General features: G+C 40.0%; 1 protein-coding gene across 1 annotated transcript in view; it reads left to right on the top strand.

The window, feature by feature from the left end:
* The first annotated feature begins 5,052 nt into the window (after positions 1-5,052).
* The window catches only part of LOC308495703 (uncharacterized protein), a 45,210-nt gene continuing 24,896 nt past the window's right edge, over positions 5,053-25,366 (top strand). The window contains exons 1-6 of the mRNA XM_081080695.1: positions 5,053-5,482; positions 8,915-9,029; positions 9,187-9,360; positions 14,464-14,570; positions 15,886-16,023; positions 18,367-18,437. Coding sequence (XP_080936821.1) covers positions 5,232-5,482; positions 8,915-9,029; positions 9,187-9,360; positions 14,464-14,570; positions 15,886-16,023; positions 18,367-18,437 — 856 coding nt within the window. The 5' untranslated portion in view covers positions 5,053-5,231. The remainder of the gene's footprint in view (positions 5,483-8,914; positions 9,030-9,186; positions 9,361-14,463; positions 14,571-15,885; positions 16,024-18,366; positions 18,438-25,366) is intronic.

The following is a 25,366-nucleotide window of genomic DNA, read 5'->3' as shown; positions in this document are numbered from 1 at the left end:
TGTATGACGTATTTTGCTTAGCATTATACACTCAAGATCCATCCATGTTGTCACAAATGTTCCTATATCATTTTTCCTTAACGCCGAATAGTATTCCATTGTGTATATATACCACAACTTCTTTATCCATTCATCTATCGAAGGACATTTTGGTTGTTTCCATGTCTTGGCCACCGTAAACTAAGCTGCAATGAACATTGGAGCACACGTGTCTTTATGTATAAATGATTTCAAATTCTTTGGGTAGATACCCAGGAGAGGGATTGCTGGGTCATATGGTAATTCTATTTGTAATTTTTTGAGGAACCTCCACACTGCCTTCCATAGCGGCTGCACCAGTCTGGATTCCCATGTTGGTGTCATATTAAGAAGTCATTCAACATAAAGAGAATTAGATTAAAGTAAGAAATGACATGATAATCTTAAAAGATGGATGGAAATTGTATGATAAAATTCAGTATCTATTCGTGATAAAGCATCTCAGCTTACTCAGAGTAGAGAGAATCTTTCGCAACCTGATAGAAACCGCTATGAAATACCTCCAGGTAATTATTATACTTGATGTTTCCCATAGAGATGGGAACAAGGCAGTGATCCTGCACTTAGTATGTTTTCCCACGTTTTTCTGGATGTTTTAAACCAATATAATAAGACAAGTAAGAAATAAAGATTATATCAGAAGAAATAAAATGGCTTTTATGTGCCCTTCCCATAGTTGTATAGATATACTACTAAAATCTGCAAGAATAAATGAACATAGTCAAGTTACACTATATAAGGTAAGTTTACAAAATCAATTGTATTTTTATGTACTAGAATAACATGGGAAAGGAACTTAAAATTAGTATTATTCAAAATGCCATAAAAATAAACAATACTTGGAAGTAAATATGCCTACATCTATAAGATGTTCTTGAGACAAATTAAGGACATAAGTCAATACACACATAGACTATTTTCACAGATGGAAGAATCCATATTGCTAAAATGGCTATTTTCCAACTTGATCTGTAGATTCACCATAAACTAGTCATGATCCCAGAAGGCTTTCTCTCTCTCTGTCTCTCTCTTTTTTTTTTTTTTTGGATAAATTGACAGGTGATTCTAAAATGAATATTTAAATCTAAAGAAACTAGAATAGCAAAAACAATTTGGAAAAGAAGAAAAATGTTGGACAACTTACACAACCTAATTTCAAGAATTACTGTACAGCTTTAATAATCAAGGCAGTGTGGTATTGGCTTTAGTACAGATAATAAGATCAATGATTAGAAAAAAACCACACATAAATTGTCAACTGATTCTTTGACAGAGGTACCAAGTTAATCCAAATTAATTAGGGAAAGGATAGTCTTTTTACTAATGATGCTGGAAAAACCAGAAAACTATTATGGAAATAAATGAATCTCTTTGCATACTTCCTGACAAACACAAGTTTATGGATCAAATGTAAAATCAAAACTACCGTGTTTCACCCAAAATTAGACCTAGCCGGACAATCAGCTCTATCGCATGTTTCAGAGCAAAAAATAATATAAGACTGGGTATTATATTATATCACATTATATTATATAAGACCCGGTCTTGTATTACAGTAAAATAAGACCGGGTCTTATATTAATTTTTGCTCCAAGAGATGCATTGCAACTGATTGTCCAGCTAGGTCTTATTTTCAGGGAAAGACGGTGTCTGTTTTGAGAACAACACAGGGATGAATTTTTTTGTAATCTTGGAATAGGCAACATTTTCTTAGAGAAGACACAGAGAGCTCTAACCAAAAATGGAGAACGAAGGGGAAGAGGAGGAGAAGATGAAGAAGGAGGAGAAAGAGAAGAAAAATGGGATTTCAAAACTTTAAAAACTTTAGTTCATCAAAATACACCTCTAAAAGAATGCATAGCAAAGCCCCAGATTGAAAGAAAATGTAAGTTGAACTTTTACGTAATTATGCATATTGGAAATATAATGAAAATAATACTCTATGCAAGCATAACATAAAAATCTGAAAAATACTCTTCATCTAGAGTAAAATATTGTGTCATGTAGAATCGTAACTTGCTAAATTTCAAAGATCGAAAATTTCTGCACTTGGAAACAGCTACGTCCACTACTTAGGAGGTGCATAATATATAGAAGCACTGCCAAAAACTTGCACTCAGTGCTTGTGACAAAAAGGCCAAAATACTCTCCAGAGCATCAGAAATAGTCTTTCTCTGCTGGAATCCATTTCTGAAAACTCAGAAAAACGCAACAGCTAAAATTGGACTCTTTCCTCTGAAATGGTAGATTAGAATAATAGTAGATACTTTTTCCACTAGCTGCCAAACTTACGTAGTGATTAAGGAGAAGTGATTATTAGTTCATAGCATTTTAGGTTCAAATGTATATGCAACTTAAAAGCACAAAAACCTAATAGTAGCCTTAACGTGTTATAATGTAAGGGTTTCATCCCAAGAAAGTTGTCAGAGCTATTACTGGTTTTACCTCGATTACTTCAATTTTTACCTCGATTTTTAGCTATAATCTTCCATGATTTATTTCTAATGATTTACATATTTAATTTGTTTCACTTAACGTAAGGATGTTTCTCAGAATGCCTAATCATGTCTAAGTTTAATAATTGTATTATGTCTGTATGATCTGTGCTTCTGGGTGTTGGTAAATTCATTTTTATATTTCCCACTCAGTTTTATAATGACAAAAAATGATTAAATACTCAAATATTGGCAAAATAATTGTACAGACAAGTGTGTTGACACTGCCAAAAATGAACAGTCAGTAGTGTGGTTAGTTATGAATCGATTAACTTAATGCAAACTCACCTTTGGAAAGACAACTGAAGGATTTAAGTGACAAATTTAAGGTGGGTTTTTAAAAAGGTGTTTGAAAATCAAACCGGCTATAATAATACTGGTCCAGTTGTCACAAATTGACAAGTGAATATAATACCAACTAAAGAAAGGATTGGAAATGTGGATCTTTTCTAGCCATTCTAGACTGAATAAATTGGTGAAATCCTGAGGCAAAACAGCAAATTTCCTTTCTTTCTTAACATATATACTGAAAAGAGAAAGAGATTTCTAGTTTCACAGGCCTTATTCAAAAAGCAGATAAGTACAAAGTATACTCCAATTTTTAAAGAAGATTTTTGGGTCTAAGGTGATAGATATTGAGGTTGAAAATAAAACGTTTCAAAATACAAGAGTTTCCCTCACAAAGTGATAAGCCCCCAATGTACTACCCCTGTGGCAGTGTTCATAGCTGTTACAGTACCACTGACTATTCCCTATGCTGTACTCCACATCCTGTGGCTATATATGTGTTAAATTGTGGTTGACATTCAGTATTGTTCAGCCTCGGGTGTACACTGCAGGGGTCGGGCGTCTACACCGTCCGTGGGGCGGTCTGTCTGATGGGACGGGTGCCCGTCTGACGCTTGCAGGGTTTTCACGGCATTGTTGATTACATTCCCCAAAGTGTCTTTCGTATGTATCCCCGTGGCAATGTTGTGGCTACTGATTTGCACTTTCTGGTCCCCTCGGCTTCTCCCCCACCCCCACCCCCCAGCATCTGGCAACCCTCGGTTTTTCCTCTATATCTCTGAGACTGTTTCTGTTTAGTTTGCTCATTTAGGTTGCCCACTTTAATGATCATTTGAAAACGGAAGTGGCGGGGGATTTCATTGGTTTGTCACTGTGAACGCCGCTGGGGAAAGTGCAGTTGGCGGCGGGCAGGCCGTCCCGCGGGTCCTCGGCCGAGGCCACAGGGGGCCCTGTCGCGTCTCCCGAGGAAGGCCGCGCCCAGGCTTCGCAGAGAGGTCCCTGCCCGCGGCCCCGCCGGCGGCCCCGCCTCACGTGTGTGCCCTCTTCTTGCGCCCGCAGAGCCCCCCCGGCGCGGACCCGGACACGCTGCGAGCCGGCGCGCGGGGCTTCACCGGCTGCCTCTCCGCCGTGCGCTTCGGCCCCGCCACCCCGCTGAAGGCGGCGCTGCTCCCCGGCCGCCCGGGCCCAGTCGCCGTCCGCGGACAGGTGGCCGCGTCCCGCTGTGCCCGGGGGCGGGGCCCGGAGCCCCGGCGCGCGCGGCGACCCGGCCGCCCGCAGGTGGCGCAGGTGCGTGGCCCTCCGCCCGCGGCCTGCCAGCCGCTCTGCGTCCCGAGGCTCCCCGAAGTCCTCTGTGGGTCCGCCTTCCCCTTCTCTGCCCTTTCCAGTCTCAGTGCCTCGGCTCTCGTTCATTTCTGTGGCTGCGATTGTCTGCTTTCAACTGTTTGTGGATTTTCAAAAGTCCGCCTTTCCACCCCCCTGTCGTTCTGCCTTTTTCTACTGTAGGTCGTTCTGGACCGACAGATGGGGGCGAGCCCTGGGTCAGAGCGGACGGACATGGCTCCGCGGTCATTGGAGGTAACAGGCCCGCGAAGGGCACCCTCGGAGGTGCTGTCGCTGTCAGCGGGATCCCCACGGGAGAACCGCGCCACGGAGGCCTCAGAGGCAGGCCACACCCCTGTGACGTGTGGTGCACAGGTGGCCCCCGTGCGGCACGGCTGCCAGGGCCCTAAAACTGCCGTGTTATGCGAAACAAGAGCTCCTACAAAAGGGGTTAGGCTCCAAAAATCAAAAACACAAAGTATCATATTTTTATAATTCAGTGAAATATCTTGATTAAAGCAATTTTCACCCCCCCCCCAAAAAATACAAGAGTTTTCTCTGGGAAATCAAGCTTTTAAATGCTTTTGTGTTTTATAAATCAAAATTAATACATTTCAGTTTTAGGGTACATAAAGGTATTTTTTCTTCTCTCATTTATGGTTTTTGCTTCCCCCAAGTTCTCTGCCTGTTACATATCTGCTTTCTTAATTCAGGAAATGAAATTTCCTATTTCATTTTGCTCAGACGACCCAGCAGAAGCCTGGGCCAGCGCCCACCGAGGTCCGAATGGAACTCAGCGCTGCCCACAGGCCACCTCTGAAGCTTGAGGCGCCTGGGCCTTGCACATAGGCTCAGGGTGCCCTTGACCTTGGCCACGGGGCTCTGTGCGCATGCGCAGCCCTCGGCCTCTGCCCCGTGCACCGTTGCTTGGTGACTGCCGTTCTGGGCGGAGAGATTCCAAACCGCCTTGCTGTCCTGCGGGGATACTGTGGCGACTGGAGTTGGCTGCTCTAGAGGCTACTGTTGGCTGGGCGCGGAGAAAACAGGCGTGAGAAGTGCGGAGGAGGTTCTGAAGCCCGTGGCTTGGCCATGAGGAGGTTCATTGGCTTAGGGATTCTGAAGGTCAGGTCCGGCTTGGGTTTCCGAAGGAGACCCCAGAGCGATGGTGGTGGCTGGCAGCCTGAGACCGGAGGTGGGGTCACCTCGGAGTCCGGGTACTGCATCCGAGACAAAGATCTCCAAAAAATCCACAGAGCTGCCTCCAGGGGCGACGTGGCCGGAGTGCAGAAGCTGCTCTCGCTCCATCCAGAGAGACTGAACGACAGAGACCGGCAGAAGAGGTGAGCGGGCCTGGGGGGCCGCTGGGCACGGGCCGGAGGCGGCGGGGGCCTGGGAGAGGGGCCCACCTGCCGGCTCCCCCGGGAGGAGCGCAGCCTGGGCGGGGCCCTTACCTGGGGGCCAGGGCCCAGGCCCACGTGGTGAGCACCAGGACAAACTCTCAAGGTCCCGTCACTCATAATTCCCCTTATAAAGCACTTTACTGACAATGTTAAACCAATTTAACTAAATATCAGTAATAGAAATGAAAAGAAGTATATGCAGCATTTTACTTTTGATGTGCACAGTTTTAGACCACATTGTTAAACACTATAGAAAAGTCCGTAATGAGAAAACTAATTCCCATAATAGAGCGACTTGTGGGCTAAAAGTTCTTCAGCTAAAACCCAGTATCCGTTTTACATCAGTGTCCACCCATGTATGTATGGTGTTTATTGAGGGGCCTTAGAAGGGAAGCTTCCAGTGGAAGATGCCTGTGGTCTTGGCTAGGAAGACTCGTTTTCTCACCGTGTGTGCTCTTCCTCTAGTTATCAGTTTTCCATAAGCCAACTAAACTCTCAGGGTTTTAAAAGTTTTGGGTTGCACATGCTCTTTGATTGTAGTGATAAAATTAAGAATCATTCTGTATAGTAGACGAAGATTTGCCCTTCTAGGTGTCAACGGGTGCTGTATTGCCACAATTTCTTTACTAAGAGCTGAAAAGAGAGATAAATGATTGGAATATAGCAGAAAATGCCCAAACACCCTAATATATGCAGGATGTTAGAGCTTCATAGTGATGACATTTAGGGTTAGTAGAAAATATGAATTACTCATGAATGATGGAAAAATACCTGTTAAGTATTTGGAGAAAATTCGTTAGATTTTCATATCACAAAAATAAGATCCAGATGTACTGTAGATTAAAAACTATAAATATACGAAATGAGGAAAGTACCAGAAGAAAACAGAAATTCCTATTTATACATTTTTTTATGTTGGCGAAGACTTCAAAAAAACCAAGAGTTCAGAAGGTTGGTTGAGCAATATAAGAAATCAATAGTCTCTGTATGTCAGATAATAATACTAACAAAGCACAAGAAAAGGTACTTGTAAATTATGTACAGCATACACATATCAGGGAAAAGTGTATCTTTGTTTTATAGAGAAGTGTCTGAAATCAACAGAAAAAAAGCAGTCGAATTTTGAATTTGACCAAGTTCTTTCTGTGTATCTATAAGTGACCAATACTTAGTGTCCTAGGTAAAAAAAAAAAAGGAATTAAAGTTGCAAAAGAAATGAAAACTTCTTTTCCATCCTCAAAGGTTGAGAAGATGAGGAACCATGGTACTTGTACAGCTGCTTCAAATTTAAGTTGCTTCTGACTTTTCAAAGAGGCAGTTTGGTGATAAGTACCACATTTAAAAATGTATATTCCCTTTACCCATCAATTTCAAGCACTAAAATATCTTTATGAAATAATTAGATAAATCACATACAATTTGCTTTTCTCAGCACTGCTTACAATATCAATGTCTTGTGAAAAATTCACATCAACGGATTTCGTAAATAAATTGCAGTGCGTCTGTAGGGTGGAATTACCTGAGACCATTGAAGGTGGTATGGATAATACATACATGTTTACATGCAAAGATGTACTTTGGTAGATTGGAAAAGGAGAAAGCATTCCTTTGATTATATAGACACACACAGACTATGATGTTATTTTAGCCAAAAATATGTGCAAACTTGATATCTGAGTGTTTGTACTGTGACATTTTCTTTTTTAAAAAATCTGATCTCTACACTGAACATATACAGGAATTCTCGTAACAGCTTGTTATTAATAAAGTAATCCCAGGTAATATTTCATTATTCCCAGGAATATGCATCTTGTACAGATTAAAACAATTTCTCACTTCTATGTCCAAATTTTTTTTTTAAAGATTGGTATTTTCTGGCAACTTTTAGCCTCTTCAAAAGTAAAGGCAGTCTTTTTATCTGTGCTGGTAGAAGTTCATGTATCTATATTTCTGTACACACTTAATTTTTTATTATATAGAGCTTCACTACCTATAATATTAAATGATTTTTGATTCATCATTTTGGTTCTGTCTTTATGGAAATCAAAAAGAGCACATATAAGTGATTATTACTATTGCAGAAGTACTGCATTACTATAAACATTTTGTTTAAAAACATTGAACTCTCCAGCTGTAGTTATCCCTTCTTTCAATGCATTTATTCATCAGATATACACTGAATACCTGTTATGGAGCAGACACAGTCTACTCGGGACTCTCAGAATGTATCTCTCAGGCCCTCTTCATCCTTAAAAAACTTTATGTTGCCCAGTAGGAGCGAAATGAAAAATTGTAAATGGAAGTATTAGTACCTAATATCCATTGAAGCTTTTCCTCCCTCGTTTCAAACAAAAGGATTTCTCCAGTTAGGACATTGTGAACAGTGACCAAACTTGCTGTTTAGCTAGTGTACAATAGTATTAAATACGAGTATCGATCACTGGAAATCATCCGATTTTCATGTAATCTATGAATCAAAACAGTCAATGAAAGGAGCCATCCCTAGTCACTTGAATGCTGAGTCTCTTTTGGCTTCAGGTTTCTTGAAAATCAAAACAAGAATTTCTTGGTGATGTTAGTCCTCTTTCCCCATGATGCTCTTAAGAATGAACATTTATTTAGATGCCAACTTATGATGAGAACTGCGGAAGGTCTGGTGTGTTTCCATTATTTCACTTCACGTTAGGGTGGTAGGATGCCCGTTCTTGTAAATACCAGTAAGAAATTATTTAAATGCTCCAACTATACTTTCAAGGCATTCTGAATTATACATTGCCTTCCAGAGTCAGAGGTGTTAAAATATGAGAAAAGAAGCATCTTAGAATCACTGAAATACAGTGTTCTTTCTTAATCCTTAAAACACAGCTGCAAAGTAGGTGGAATGATATCATTTTACTTAATTGAAATGTTGTCTTTTAAAGTAGTAGTGATGGTAATGATTCTGATAATATTACCAAACAGTTATTGAGCTGTGTGTTTTGTGCTAGGAACCTAAGTAAACACTTTGCATAGATTCCCATGTAAGCCCACAACAGTGTCCTGTGATGTTAACTACAGTTTTTATCCCCATTTTGTTGATGAGGAAATGGAGGCACACAAAGGCTAAGGGACAGCTAATAAGTGGTCGAGTTAAATTAGGATCAGACCCGAGTTGAGCTGATTCCCCAGGGCATGCTCTCTGTAGTCACATAGGCTGCTCTGTCCTTAGTGTGGCGAGTAACAAGAGCTCGTGAATATTGTACTTTGTGCAGAAGAAAACTCCATGTTGGTTCTGAAGGCATTGGAGTGGCGCGTCATGTTTACAATTGCGTGCAGAGCTGCATGTTTGAGACAGTGCCCTGTAATGTCCTAAATGTCCTCTCACCCTCATAGGACTGCTCTCCATTTGGCCTGCGCCTTTGGCCATGAGGAAGTGGTGACTCTTCTAGCAGAGAAAAAATGCCAGATGAATTTCGGTGACAACAGAAACAAGACAGCTCTAATAAAGGTATGTGGTAGCCAGCTCTGTCAACAGGAGATGGATTTTATTTATTTAGAATAAAAATGAAATAGTTTCAATCAACTATAACTAATTGTGGAAACTTGTGGAATGCTTACTTTGAATTCCCATAATTTACCGTTTATTTAATGACGTATCCTGACAGGCCGTGGAGTGCCAGGAAGAGGAGTGTGCAACAATCCTACTACAGCATGGAGCGGATCCACATGTGAAGGACTTCCGTGACAACACGGCTCTCCACTACGCGGCCATGGGGCACAACACCGCGATAGCTGAACTGCTGCTGCAACACCAGGCAGACATGGAAGCAACCAATGAGGTATAGATCCACAGACTGTATTTACACAATATTTGTAATACATGTGTTTCAGCCACAAGCATTTTATTTCTAGTCGATATATACAGCATGCTGTACACCTGGCCCTGTCGCCATAGAAACAAGTCCAAAGCCAAGTCAGGAAGGGGAAATGGGGTGGCCACAGAAAGGGCCCAGCTCTGTCCTGTAAGAGTCCTGTTACTGCTTAGGAGTCGGTGCCAGGTTCACTCACACCAAGGACTGAAGACCCCGGGGGAGGGAAGTATGTGGGGGTGGCTGCTGCAGGGCAGGGCCTAAGAGATGGGTGTTCCTGGGGGTGGGTGGGAGGAGGAGTGGAGCCTGGGTCCCGCCAGGGAGCTGGGGGTGTGCAGGTAGGGAGGGGAAGCAGCAGGACACTGGCCCTGAGCACCCCAGGCCTCGGGGATTCTGAAGATTAGGGCAGGAAGGCCAGTCACGTTTGGACATCCAGCAAGGGCATCCACCTGCGTTCCTAGCCACTCTGCCAGCCACGGCCCCCCTTGAGGTCTCCACCTCGGAGTGGAGCTCCTGCTCAGCCTTGTGGAGGTGCTGGGCAGGTTTTAGGTGTACAGAGGGAGCAGGTGATGGGGACGCGTTCACCCCTTTTTGTTCCTGGACGTACATCACTGCTCGCCACTGCAACCCCAGCAGGAATGCCCTTGGTTGACAGAGGAAGGGTCAATTTTACATTTTTGGAAGCTCAAGTGTTCCCTGAATGCAAACAGTTGGAACTTAATTTTCTAAAATTTTACTTTACGTGATGATACCTCTAAAGTAGCAGTAGAGGGCACAGCTCTCTTTTATGCACTTACGACAAATTACGTGTGAAAACAAAACTTGTTACAGGCAACACTTCCTTTTTTAAGTGTTTTTTCACGTCCGAGTTGTTTTCCAATTAATGCAAAACAATGTAGGAAGGCAAAATTTGCCTTTGAAATCGGCTTTACCTTAAAACTCAAACAAACAAAAAAGCATTTTACAATATCATAGAAATCTTCCCGCTGTTGACAAATTTTTTTTTTTATAAACAAACGATTTATATAAAGCTATTTAGTACTCATTGGCTAAAGCCTAAGAGGGAAAAAGGAAAGGGAAAGGAAATAACCATCAGAAATATGCAGGGCAATTTGGAAATTTGGCTATTGAAGGGAAATAACAAGAAGAGGTTTTTCAAAACCTCATGGACACAGACAGCAGTTCAATATTTGCCAGAGGGTAAAGGGGGGAGGGGAGATAGATGAGGAAAAAGGGGTCAAACATATGGTGGTGGAAGGAGAACTGACTCTGGTGGTGAGCACACAATGCGACATACAGATGCTGTATCATAGAAATGACACTTGTAACCAACGTAATTTTACTAACCAGTGTCACCCCAATAAGTTTAATTAATAAAAAAGAGGCTTTTTATTTTTGTTTTTCTTCAGTTTATGTGCTTAGTCAAGGTCCTCTTCAGTTTTGGGGGATAATAATCCTTAGTTTTGAGAGAGAGTTAGTGAGTTTTAAACTTCCCTGAGACCACATCTGGGAAGGCTCCGAATCCACCAGATTGCAGTGAACAGGTGGCAATTAAGTGGGAAAGGAGGGAAGGACAGACAATTAAGTGACATGTCATCTGTTCTGGCAGAAAGAGCCACCTAGGGAAGAGTCTAAACTCTGCTGTGAAATGTAGACTGTCCCATGAGAAGTAAGGGGTTTAGCAATAATGAAATCAAGTTGCATTTTAATTGTTAATCCCGTTTCCACTCCTACCCAGGAAATTAAGTGTGGTTTTCATAAGTGACATGTCTCTTCCACTTTTATTTGGCCTAATCGTCAATGTCAGAGGAAATTGGTGACTTAGGCTAGAGAAGAGACCGAAGGGATCGTCTCCCGGACTAGTTCTCGGCTAGAATTCTGCTGGCGAATCACAGTCACCCTAGGAACTTGGAAACCATTTACAAGCTAGGCTCTTCCTGAAGGTTTTGACTATGGAAAGCTAATAAGGCCTGGACATGTGTTGTTTAGAAATATCTCCCTGAGATTCTGATACAACTCTTGGTTAAGAACTACTAGTGCAATGTATCAATTCACAGATCTCAAATACTTAAGAAATCTCTAGAAGAGGTGGAGTGTGAGAGGTGATTCTCCTTCAGCTCTCTCCTTCCCAACGCTCTTCGCCTGACTTTTGAACTGTCTGTACCTCTGGGCTCGAGAAGTGGAAGGAAATATCATTGGCGGTACCTGCTGGCTTAAAGAAGAAAACCTTTTTCCTTTCAGCCATCAGTCATTCACTGGCGCTCAGAGAATCTTTAGAAATTTGCTGATGGGTGGTCTCCTAATGCATAGAATCGGGCCCTTTAAGAATTTTGCATGTTTGTTTGTGCTCAGGTTGTTAGATCAACAAATGCTTACTGCAAGTGGGGTTTTCCTGCAGTAATAGGAAATTGTGAACCTACTTTTTTTGCCTGTTGTTCTGTAAATCTCCAGTTTTCTTTTCTTTGTTTTTAATTAAATTTATTGGGATGACAATGGTTATTGTATTTAAATGGGTTTCAAGTGTACATTTCTATAATGCGTCATCTGTATGTCATAGTATGTGCTCACCATCCAGAGTCAGTTCTCCTGCCTTCACTGTATGTTTGACCCCCCTTACCCTTCTCTACTATCCACCGTCCCCCCCTTACGTTCTGGTCACCACTGAACTGTTGTCTGTGTCTATCAGTTTTTGTTTCCTTGTCTTGTTCGTCTGTTGCTTTCAGTTTAATATCCCTCATATGAGTGAAGTCGGATGGTCCTCGACTTTTTCTGTCCGATTTGTGTTGCATAGCATAATAATGTCATGGTCCATCCGTGTTGTCCCAAAGGGCAGCATTTTATTTTTTCTATGGCAGAGTAGTATGCCATTGTGTATGCATACCACATCTTTTTTATCCAGTCATCTGTTGAAGGACAGTTTGGTTGTCTCCACTCCTTGGCCACTGTAAATGATGCTGCAATGATCGAAAGTGTGTGATAAATTCTCTCAGTATGTCTGTGAAATTCATAGAGCCGTGGCATAATCACGATGGTAGGTTTAAACATGAAATCCCATGAAGTTAGTAGCAATACAGATGGGAAGTGTCGATAATTTAGTGTCAGCAGTCCTATAATGTAATTGTCCATTGGATTAACAATCTGAAAAATGAATACAAATAGATTATGGTTTGAATAAGAATGGGAAAAATTCTTGAAGTGGGTGTAATGAGTCTAAATGACAGTTTTATTGCATGTTGGGGCCCAGTTTTTTAATGAAGCATATGATACTAAAAAACAGAAAGATTTTACATACAAATATTCACATTATACACAAACGTTTGGAAACAGCAGATAAAACATCCCAAGTGGGCCACGGACTAATTATGGCTCCTTGATATGTTTAGTTTACCTCCATATGTTGAGTGAACATCGAAAGTTTTGGAGACTCATGAAGAAATAAGGATGTCAAGCTTCTCCTAAAGAATCAAGCCTGGTCCCCTTGAGCCCTGACTACAGATGGGTGTCCTGTGGCGAGGCTGCGCCTCTTATATGAGACATGTGTTCCCTAGTGTGCTACTGTCCCCACCTGGCTTCTTCACTTACTTGGGTCACCTTCTTTGCCTCCGTAAGCACTGGACTGTGCGATTCCTGTTTTATAGAATATTTTGATAAACGCTTCAAGATTTTCAAGACAGTCTATATTGATTTATTATACGTATTCTGTATTAATCACCTTAGAATGAGACTGAGTTTTTCAAGCTAGAATTCCTAAGTTGTTTTTCTTTTAAAAAAAACAAAAAACAAAACACTTCCTTTATCATTATACGTCCTATAAATAATCATACCCATTGAAATGTCTTTAAGTCTTATGAGGTCAATGATGGTTATAGTTGTAGATGTTATGCATAGTCCAGGCAGTATTCTATCATCCTCCTCAACGTGGTTCCTTAAAAATGCAAGTGATTTAGTCACTTTCATGATGCTAAAAATCATCCATATAGATCAGTATTAAAACGTTAACTGATAAGCCATGATGTTTTATTTCGGAGTTATATTTTGCCTGAGCTATAAAATAATTTTAAGTAGCAATTAAAATAGAAACAGAATAAAAAACAGATTTTTTCAAAAAGTAGATAGGCATTGGGGTCCCAAGATTATCCTTGTAACTGAGAATAAAATTTCACATTGAGCTTACCAACAGCCAAGATAAAATCCCATCGTCTTATAATGGGAGAAAACCCATGGACCATTTAGTGATAAGCAATCAAAGGTCATTTGAAGCCTAACTCTTTTTAATTTAGAGTCCATTTCCTTAGTGACCCTTTTGGAGCAGGAGAGCCTGAAGTTATCATCTGGGATCCTGAGAACATGGATAGAAGAGAAGCAAGCAAGTTTGTATAAACTGCAGAAAACCTTCACTTCTGTTGGAAAGCTCTCCAAACTGTATCCCTGAAATTCTATGATACTTCAGATGTTAATGTTTGCCACAGAAAAGTATTGTCAAATCGGGATTAAGCGACCTGAAACACTTCTTTAGTAATAGCCATATAAAGCACAGTTTTATATTTCTCAAATACCGGTGATCTTTCTGGAATATTCCTACTGGGGCACAGTAATTAATTTCTGCTAAAGTACATATTCTTTGGAATATAATGTAACAAACTCTACCCCAGAAATAATTATTTAGGTTATCAATTCAATAAAACGACTTAAAGCATTTACGTCTATGTTTTCGAGCTTGGAGATACAGGGATGAAGAATAGCCCCTGCCCTCAGAAAGCTCTGGGTTCAGGTGGGGAACGATAAAATAACTGCAGTATAGTGCGATAGAGATTGTGATGGGAGCAAAGTTCTTGGCACCAGGACTGTCAGTGTTTGAAGGGAGTTCTGGAGAATGAGGTGGAAGTCCATCTGTTGGAGAGGAAGGAGGAGGATATTTTAAAGGGAAGGAGCAGCAGATGACAACACAGAGGGCTACTTTTTATTTACTTTCTCTAGTGTATGTTCAAGTTTAGAGGATCTTTTATGAGTTTTCAAATTCAATTTAGAACTATCTAGCTTTTTAAGCTATAAATTGTTTTCTCTGTTTTACAGTTTGATTTTACACCACTTTTATTTGCTGTGTGTAAGGACCGCTGGAAAATGGTGGAATTTTTACTCGAGAGACATGCAAACATACATGCAGTTGATAAGTGGAAAAGGTACATTTGTTTGTTCTTTTTTTTTAACTTAGAACTGTTTTAGAGCGGTAACAGTTACTCAAGTCAGAAAGATTAAATTAAGAAGAAGAGGATTAACCTATAATTACAAAGTGAAAAATATCAGCACATCGTCAGTTAGGTAGAAAAGCAATTATTCTGCCTGGTGAACAGGAAGAACCGTAGCCTACAGGATTCATATTCATTTATGATATCGACTGATGTCATTTGTCATTGCAGTTTTTGGTCACATGGTATTATATTAGCTAAAGGGTTTTCACAGTAACTTTACTAGTTTTGTATAGTATGGACTCTAACTTAGTTTATGATACAATATTGGATTTAGTCTCTCTGACAGTTTTTTTTAACCTCTACTGTGTATTCAGGTTTCCTTAAAAGATGCACGTTAAACGTAAATAGGAGTTGATTTTGTTGTTTGGATGACTGCTTTAAATTGTTTTCTTCAAGGAATACTGATGTTATAGGGTTTGCCCTAAGTGACTGTGAATTACTACTACCAGATATTCCTCAGTTTTTATCCTTTTTCGTTTCTAGTCTATTTTGATGGTTTTTTTTTATCATTTTTAATTGGTATGGGTAGAAGGGAGAAAGACAGCATTAACTGAATAAACTTCTTCTTTAATGAAACAAGTCATGGATGGGTGATTAAAAAAGAGATGGGCTTTCAGTTCACTCAAGACTGGCTTCAATGCTCAGCTTTCCTATGTGTCACGTGTGTGACCATGGGAACATTACTGTCATCACCAAACATGTTTCCCGATGTGGAAACGAGGGAAATAATATCTCCTTCAAGTATGGTCGTGTGTCATGACCTGGCATGTGATTCAGTGCCCAGCACATGCTTATGAGCACCGTTAACTCAATGATGACAATGTTTACTAGAATTAGTACTAATATTATTGTTTTGAGCCTGCCAAGTAGCTTTAACTTGCCTGACTTCTAGCTGACTTTGGATGTACCATATATAAGACTAAGGAAGAAATGGGAAATTCTTCATTGAAATCTTCACCTACTTCAGATAAGTGACCTCAGCAGAGTTACTTGTCTATTAGAGAACTTTAAATTAGCACCTTCTAGGTAATACCCAAGTGGAGCAAGAGGCTTTTTTTTTGTTGTTGTTTTTATGTCCCTTCATTTTAGACACAATTTGGACATAATTTACAAAGATGAACACTTAAGCATGTAAATGGTCAATTCTATACAGATAAGCAATATATTGAACTTGGTAAAGTCTCTCAATGTTGCTGTTTACGTAATTTAAGTTCCTAAGGGTGAAGTTGTCTCTCCGTTATTTCAGAACAGCCCTCATGCTTGCTGCAAAGAATAAGTCCTCAAATACAGTCCGGCTTCTGCTTCAGGCAGGTGCAGATGTCTTTGCTCAAGATGACATTGGAAGGACTGCTGAAGAATATGCTTTATCTAAGGGTTTGACGGAGTAAGTGTGTACATTGAAATGGTAGTTATCAACAAACTGGGCTTCCAGACACTTTCACTGTTACTTCTTAGGGAACAGGTGAGATGTCCTAACTGGGGTCAGGCAGGGGGGGGATGGCAGTGAGTTAGTAGACATCCTCAGCCAGAAAACAAACAGTCAGACGTGTGAGACGTAGCGAAGGGACAGATTCCTTATCCCAGAACTTTGAAGACCTTTATCTTTAGGGATCCCCACGTTCTCCATTTCATTCCAAGCATAACCCCTGTGTTTCAGGTACCAATAATGTCTCTTCTCTGACTTTTCCAACTAGTTATTTGGGGGTGTAAATTGTACAGTTTAGCAGGAAATTCTCTATTTTCTGGAGGCTATTGGCTATGCTCCCCTCTTGAATTTTTCAAGAAGCCAGAGTGTTCCCTAAGTCCAAGGGGGACCATCCTCTTTCACAAGTTAGATGGAGAGGGAAGGAAGGTCATTCTGGTCATTCATTGGTTTCCATCGATTGTGTTGCTGCACGGTTGCTATAGAAACGGTCCTGTCGTCATGACTCCCTATGCTCCAAGGTTCCCTTGCTGATCCCGAGTCCTCTGTGTCCATGGTTTTCCACACTTGGACTTCAAAGTGGCGATATTTTTAACTTGACATGCAGATGCTCGCTTACATCCTTAGCTCCTATTCCAGAGCACCAGCTCCCTGTCCCGGGAGTCTGGACTTCTAGCTTTAGCCACACACAGCCTTCCCCAACACTGAAAAACTATGCGGGGCTCACATCTTAGCCCAAACCCCATGATGACTTACCCTTTGGAGTGTCTTGTTGTGTCTTCTGCCGGCACATGTTAGTTGGAACTTTCTGAGCTGTCAGAGAGGTGCCAGTAATGCTGCAGGAGAAGATCAGACTTTCCTTTCTCCTGTTACCAGATCTGTACCCCAAGGCCACTTGCTATCCCATGGAGTATCTTTCCTTAGGTCCTGGAAGTTCCCATGCGCCTTTCCCAGAGTAGTAGACACTAACTTGCCTGTGATTCCTTAGTTAAGATGAGGCTCAGTGATCTGTTTTCCAAAATAATGAAAATCTGGCCAGTGACTTGACTCTCCCTCAGGTTTCAGAGTATTTAAAGTTTTGCCTGACACGGAAGCCAGTAAACAGAAAGCTCTGGATCTAAAGGAGGTTACTTGGTGTTAGAATAGCTGCACCCCTTCCACGCCTCATGAGTGTGCATGTGTTCTATCTTCCAAGTCAACTGGGGATGCCTAGGAAGGTTAGAAAGATCTGAGAGGTCAGAGTTTCAGGAGGTAGACATGAGACGGAAGTAGTCCAAGCCAGGTCTTGACTTCTGTGACTTTTCTGCCACTGGTGTGATTAGCTACGATAATAGGGGCAGTTATGTTATCTACCTTATTGAGGTAACATATTTCTAAACGCATTTAATTACAAATTACATAATAGCTGAGATGTACTGAATTACAAACCACAAAGAGAGTAGCTGATAACCAAAATTAAAAACATTTTCTGTAAACTGCAACATTTGAATGTTAAATAGAACCTATGAAAAGCACACATTAGGTTTATTTGGAATTCCAAAATAATTTCAAAAACTAAAGCTCAAAAATACTTATTCCATTGCCTTACCATTTTGCTGTATTACCTATTTGATCCTCTGACAACCTATAAAATAAGGCAGTGAGATGCTTGGTTTGTAGAGGAAAGCTCTGAGCCTAACAGCGGTGACTTCCCCGAAAACGGATCTTGTGGGCTATAGAACTAGGATTTCTGAGTTCTCAGCTCTCGCCCCTGCTAATTCTAATTAACTGACTGAACTGTAGTGCCCTCAGCATGACTGGTTCACCTTGCTCTTTTGTCTTCTTTAATCACATGCTTAAGAAACATTTTGTGCAACTTACTATGGGTTTTTTTAACTTAAATTTACAGGGGTGACATAGGGGTTTAACTTAAATTTATAGGGGTGACATAGGGGTGACAATAGGGGTAAAATTACATAGGTTTCAAATGTACAATTCTTTAATATATTGTCTATATATCACATTGTGTGTTGACCACCCAGAGTCAGTTCTCCTTCTGTCACCATATGTTTGACCCCCTTTACCCTTTTCTACTATCCCCTCTTCCACTTACTCTCTGACAACCACTGAACTGTTGTCTGTGTCTATGAGTTTTTGTTTCTTTATTTGTTTGTCTTTAGAACTTACAAAATTGAAGCGTATGGGATAATTCAAGTTTTTATATTAGCTCAGACATTACCTGAAATACTCTAAGAATTCCATGTTTTGATAAATGTTTTCCTGTCAGTATTAAAACAGTAATATTCTCACCTCTTTTATACATAGCAACGCCCAACTAATTTCTGATTATAAAAAGGAAAGGAGATGTAAAACGTCTTCTGACAGTAACAGTCGAGGTAAGACTCTTAATGGTGAAGTATTCTTTGTGGTCCTACCAGACATACAGTAAGACTAAGAAAGTTTTGCTATTGAAAGAGCTGTTAAAAAAATGTGTATATTGCATGTATATTTTTTCTTTGTTAGTTAATGTCTTTCTTCATAGTCTAGTATTCAGAATTATTATAAAAGTTAATTGTAGGTAATTTAAAATCTGAGAGAAAAGAAACTCATTTATCTAGTCATGACCCCTACAATCCCATATGATATTTATGTAAATAAGAAAAATGATTTTTAAATTAGTATGTTGTATGTTGCTTCTATAATCACCTTATAAGTTGGTCAATAAGTTGGACTTGTAAAAATAAATATTTGTTTAAATTTTACAGCAAATGGATTACATGTAGTGATTGAATTCTTGTTATTACATTGTGGTTTGTCTCACCATAATGTAACTAAAACTAGGAACTCAACAATACCTTCCTAGTCCCACAAACAAATGGCAAACAATAAGAGCTGCAAAACTTAGCCAGTGTGAAGGAATCGCAGTGAGACTGTTTTTAAAACGTATCTACTGATACAAGTCAGTAAAGCTGTGCCTTGTTGAGAAGCATGGGTTATTTTCCATGTGGATATGCCAACAAGGTCTCACTATTATCACCTTTTTTCCTCATAAGTCAAAACAGAGTGAGACATGTTGACCTCATTAGAAGATGTTTTCTTCTGTTAGTTGGATAGTTGTCATGACAGTGTAATTTCTCTAGAACAATATGCTCTGTAGCCACTAGTCAAAAGATAATCATAATAAATGTTCCCATAGCCTAACTTAGGACTCAAAAGATTATAATAAAAGTACAGAAAAGTTTCACAATGACAAAAACGCTATTCTACTCACTGAATGTGGCACCTTGTGCACTGTGCAATCTGAAATGCCCGAGGACCCCTTTAACTTAGTAGACCTCTATCAAAGCACTTGTGTCGGTGGTTTTGCAAGTTATAGGAAACACAGAGATGAAACGGAATTTGATCTTTAATGTGCCCCTAAGACTTTAGAGCTGTCCCTGGTTTATTTCTATGGTTTCTTAAAACAGATTTTTCAAGGGCGATCTTTTCATTTATTTATTTATTTGCCTCTGCAGCCATTTGCTGTGTAACCATCAGGTGTCTTTTAGGCACTAAGTGTTATTTTGATGTTGTAGAAGACAAGCATTTTAAAACCACAGTCCCTACCTCCAAGAGCGTGTTCTTATTATTGTCATTTTTATTATTTATTATACTTTACACAGTGCTTACTAGGTGCCAGAGCCCACTGAGAGCTTATAATTATCATTATTGTTTGTTATTCGGTGTGTAGTATCAGATCTGACAATTAAGTTTGAGAACTTGCCACCGTGCGCTTACATTGGCAGCACTGTACAAACAGCTCAGTAAGGTTTCATAACCTTGGTATATCAGTGTCTCAGAGTTGTGTTTGTGTTGATGTGTGGCTGTGTCTTGCTGAGTGGCAGTGTCTTGCTCGTTGTTGTTGCATGTTTTTGTGTGCCATTGCGAGGCTGTCTGAGCTTGAATCAGAGCTATGATCAAACATTAAATTTCTTGTTAAACTTGGCAAGAGTGGAAGTGAAATCAGGAACATGTTAGTCCAGGTTCATGGGGATAATGTCATGAAGAAAACGGCCATGAACAAATGGATTAAACATTTTTCTGAGGGGAAAGATTGTGTCACTGATGAAGAGACGTCATGGTGGCCAGAATTGACCAGAACTGAGGAAAACATTGCAAAAATTCATTGAATTGTGAGTCAAAATCATTGGCTGACTGTGAGAAGCATAGCAGACCAAGTAAACATCGATACAGAAACAGTTAGGAAAATTTTAACTGAAAATCTTGGCATGAGAAAGGTGTGTGCAAAAATAGATCCAAAGGGGCTCACCGATGAACAAAAGCAAAGGAGAGTCAAAGGTTGCCAAGACCTTTTGGAGAGGCAAGACAATGTTTTGAGCCGTGTTTTCACTGGTGATGAAACCTGGGTATACCAATACGATTCTAAAATAAAGCATCAAAGTGCACAATGGACGTCAGCCAATTCTCCATGACCAAAAAAGTTCTTCCAGTCCAAATCAAGAATCAAAACAATTTTGCTAACCTGTTTTGATATCAGAGAGATTATTCATTATAAATTTGTACCAACTGGACAAACAGTTAAGCATGTTTAGTTTTTGGAAGTTCTGAAAAGACTGCATGAAAATGTTAGAAGTAAACAACCTCAACCTTTGGCCCACTATTCATGGCTGTTGCATCACGACAATGCACCAGCTCACACGGCGCTGTCTGTGAGGGAGTGTTTAGCCAGTAAACAAATAACTGTATTGATATACTCACCCTACTCACCTGATCTGGTCCCCAATGACTTCTTTCTTTACCCGAAGATAAAGGAAATACTGAAAGAAAGACATTTTGATGACATTCGGGACATCAAGAGTAATACAACAACAGCTCTGATGGCCATTCCAGAAAAAGAGTTCCAAAATTGCTTTGAAGGGTGGACTAGGCACTAGCATCGGTGCACAGCTTCCCAAGGGCAGTACTTAGAATGTGACCAGAGTGATATTCAGCAATGAGGTATGCAGCACTTTTTCTAGGATGACTTCGTGAACCTAATTGTCAGATCTCGTGGGCCAGACACTTTATGTCCATGATGATGATTTCGGTTGTAAAAACCTGGGTAGGATTTAAGGGAAGTATGCAGTGTGAGTGGGAGTTGGCCAGATAAAGAGGCAGGACCGTGTTGGGCAGGGGAAACAATAATCAAGATTACAGGTTTGGCAGAAGGAACTGCAGACATAGGCTAAGATACACAGTGAACTTCGCAGGATTTACAAGCAGTTCAGTTTTGATGGTATAAAAAGCGTGCTGTGGGAATGGTTGAGAAGGTGGTGAACACCTAGGTAAGGCGAGCTTAAGAAAGTCTTTAGTTCTAGAGAAAGGAGTTGCTCTTATCCTGTAGGCCTTGGGAAATATATCAGTTAGAATAGTTTAGCTGCAGGTGATAGGTGACCTAATTAACAGTGGTTACAACAGGAGGCACCAGGATGGTTTTGGTGGTTCTGTGATGCCATGAGTTGCCTGTTGTTGTCCCTGTTTCAGTTGTGAGGTTGTCAGTGTTTTGTTTAAGTCTCATTTGCTGGCTGGTTAATTAGCAATGGCTCCAAGCATCATATTCTCACAGGACAATATCCAAAGGCTGAAGGACTGCGTTTCTGTGGTATATAGTTGGCATACCACATTATATCAGTTCAGGTGTACAACATAGTGATTTGACATTGATATACCTTGCGAGGCTATCACCACAATATGTCTAGTAAGCATCTATCACCCTTCAAAGTGACTGTAATATTATTGATATTTTCCCTGTGCTGTCAACTACATCCCTGTGGCTTAGATATTTCATCACTGGAAGTTTGTACTTCTCATTCACTTTCTTTTTCGTTCATCTCTTCAACTCCCTTTCATCTGGGAACAATCAAGTTGCTTTTTTGTAGCTATGGGTCTGTTTCTGTTTTGTTTGTTTTGCTTTTCTAGGTTCCACATATAAATGAGATCATAAGGTATTTGTCTTTTTCTGTCTTCTTTCACTTAACATAATACCTCTAGGAACTTCCACATTGTTACAAAGGGCAAGATTTCATCTTTTATGGATGAGTTATTATTATATCAGTTATATTAAGGATGAGTTAATTATTCTAATATCAGTTATAGTATTACTGTATACACACACACACACACACACACCTCACACACATATCAAATCCTCTTTATGCATTCATCTATCGAAGGACGCCTATGTTGCTTCCATATCCTGGCTATTATATATACTGCTGCAGTGAACATAGAGGTGCAGGTGTCTTTTCAAATTACTGTTTTTGTTTTTGTTGGACAAATACCCAGAAGTAGAATTGCAAGATCTCATGGCAGTTCTATTTCTGATATTTTGAGGAATCTCCATACTGTTTCCCCCAGTGAATATAACAATTTACAAATCCAAAAACAGTGCAGGCTCTGTTTTTCCTTTCCTCCACTTCCTTGCCGACATTTGTTATATGGTGCCATTTTGATGGTAGCCATCTGAGAGTAATGAGGTGGTATTGCTCTGTGGTTTTGATATCTGTTTCCCTGATAAACGGTGATGTTCAGCTATGTGATTCTTTTAAATAGGAAGAAGACTGAGAGGCTGCCAGTAGATCCCTTAACATTTACAGGCTAGGGTACAGCACATGCTGGTTCCCACAGCAGTTAGGGGTAAAGCAGTCACTGTGATTAGCTTAGTGTAATCATTTTTCTTTGTGGAGCTGGAGAGAGGCCATGTTCTTTGTGTATTGGGACAGTAAATATCCACACAGCATTGTGGTTCTCCAGTGAGAATGAAGATGAAGAAATGGCAAGTGGGCAGGGACTCAGCAATGGTTACTGCAGGGATCATGGGAGAGTTTTGAGCAGACTAGTAACAAGATGAGACGGCATTCGGACACTCTGGTTGTGGTATAAAGCAGGGACCAGCAAGCTTATTCTGTAAAGGGCCTGATTTTAGGCCATGTGGTCTCTGTCATACCTACTCAAATCTGCCATCATGGTGTGAAAGCAGTCGTGGGCCAACTGAATAGGCAAGACTGTGCTACAGTAAAGCTTTATTTACAAAAATTGATGGCAGGTTGGAGTTTGCTGGCCCCTCACATAGAGGATAGATTGAAGAAAAGCACATGAAAATAAGTGGCAGACAAAGGAAGCTTTTACTTCCTTGGACTAGTATCAGTCCATTGTGATATTTTTCACCCATCCATTTTGAAAGAAAAAAAAGTCAGGAAGGTTAATTTATTCAATTTAACATGTTGGTCTTTGCTGGCTAATGTCTTTCTCATTTGTTTTGCTGAAAATAAATCCTATATATTTAGGAAGCAACAATAAGAGTCGGTGGTGTTTCATTTCTTCCCCCTGTGAAAGCCATCTGCTAAGAGCCCCTGTTTGACTAGGGCAGTGGCTGTGGAAAAATAAAGCAGAGCCTGGAGAGTGTTATGGTTAATACAATTTAGTGATGATTGAATGTAAAAAGTTAGTGGGGAGTGAGAAAACTAAGATGATTCCTAGGTTTCCAGAATGTGCACTAGCATTTCAATGGGACATGAGAAGAGTGACTAGGACATTATCAGATGGAGAGAGAAGAACAGCAGGTCAATAGGGAAGACACGTTTTTTTCCTCTGAATGTTGAGTTTCTTGGTATATCCATGGGGAACTCATCCTACATGGATATAATTTTTTGTTTCCTTTTCACATATTCTGTTAACCACTGCTTTTTCATACTAGAGCTATGTTTTTAGTTTTATAAGCAATAAAGAAGTTTAGAAAGCAAAGGAACTCTATAATCAGTGTACATTATTATACTACAAGTGATAGTTATATGTTTTTCTGTAATTATCCCAGTTACTTGATTGATTCATAACTCTTATAAAAAGGACATAAACCCTACCTAGTTGTAGAAAATTGACAGTGTGATCTCTTCATTTGCTATATAGGAACTGATAGAACATGTTGTCATTAGGATGTTTTATTTTTTATTCTGATTAAAATAGGATGGTTGCTTGTTTTACAGTATTTTCTGACATCATTTCATTTATCCTCTTTATGCCTTTATTCAAATATATCTAGCTCTACAGGAATCTGCAAAAGAAGAATAAAAAAAAAACAAATTTAATGATAGGTAATCTGCAAAATCACCTTCTGACCTTAATCATGTAGAAAGCATCAACCCAAAGAATGAAAATTTCATATAATGCCATTTATTAGAGATTCTTAACACCACCCCTAGGTTTGGTTATTCACTAGAGCACTTTACAAGACTCAGCCTATAGCTGTACTAATGCCTGTGATTTATTACAGTGAGAGCAAAATCAGCAAAGAGAAAAGGTGTATGTGACAGTGTCTGACAGGAGGGAACCAGGCGCAAGTTTCTAAGACGCATGTCCTGCGGAGTTAGCAGGATGTGCTTAATTCCCCACTGTTAAATTCTGGCACCACATGTGAAATGCTGTCTAGTGGTACCGGAGTCTCATTAGACTCAGTGCCTTCATGGAGTGCTTTCATGGCACGCCAGTCACATAGGCAACGTCCCCCTAGCAGGTGCTAACATTCCTGATTCCCAGAAGGAAAGCGAGTGTCCAGCATGAACCACCTTGTTTGTACAAGCATTTCAGGCACGGTGAGCCACACTTAGTTAGGGAATGGTGGGAACCCTCCCCATATGCAGGTTTCCAGATACCAGCCAAGGGCCAGCCATTCAAGCAGGACTTTCAAAGGATAGCAGTCAGGCCTGCTGTATGAAATCTTTTCTGCACAGCAGTTATAGGCATGACTTAATTTTTGGTGTAGCTTAAAATTTTATTTTAATAGCAAGTAATATGGTGACGTGCCTTGGTACTGGTTTTGGTTGTATCATCCATTAAAAATTGCAGTGCTGATTACTTTTTTGCCTTTTCGTGAGTATTTCAAAGGTATTGTACATACATTACTATGGCAATAACCATGGCAATTACAATCTCTTTGTGTGATTAATGTTTCAATATAGCTTTTGAATAAAATCAGCACAATGATTTTTGATTTACAATGAGAATCAAAGTTGTCCTGTAAGTACAGGGACGATTCCATTTTGATTCACTTGGCATCCCTATTCAGCATGCTAAAGCGAGATGTTCAGTCACGTTTATCAGTGATTTTCTTGTGTAAGTATTCCAAAAATCACTTGCTTTGTTTATGGCTTTTCATATGCTTCATTCGGTTGGGTGAATAATCATATTCTGATACTGGATCTTTATATTCATTTTCAAGGTGACTGTATTTTGAAAATAGCATTAATGTGTTCATATCTGGTAATAGCAGGTTCAGTGGAAAACTTTTATT

The sequence above is a fragment of the Rhinolophus hipposideros genome (genome assembly GCF_964194185.1).
Source record: "Rhinolophus hipposideros genome assembly, contig: HAP1_SCAFFOLD_152, whole genome shotgun sequence".
Classification (NCBI taxonomy): Eukaryota; Metazoa; Chordata; class Mammalia; order Chiroptera; family Rhinolophidae; genus Rhinolophus; species Rhinolophus hipposideros.
This window is presented reverse-complemented; position numbering and strand designations above follow the sequence as displayed.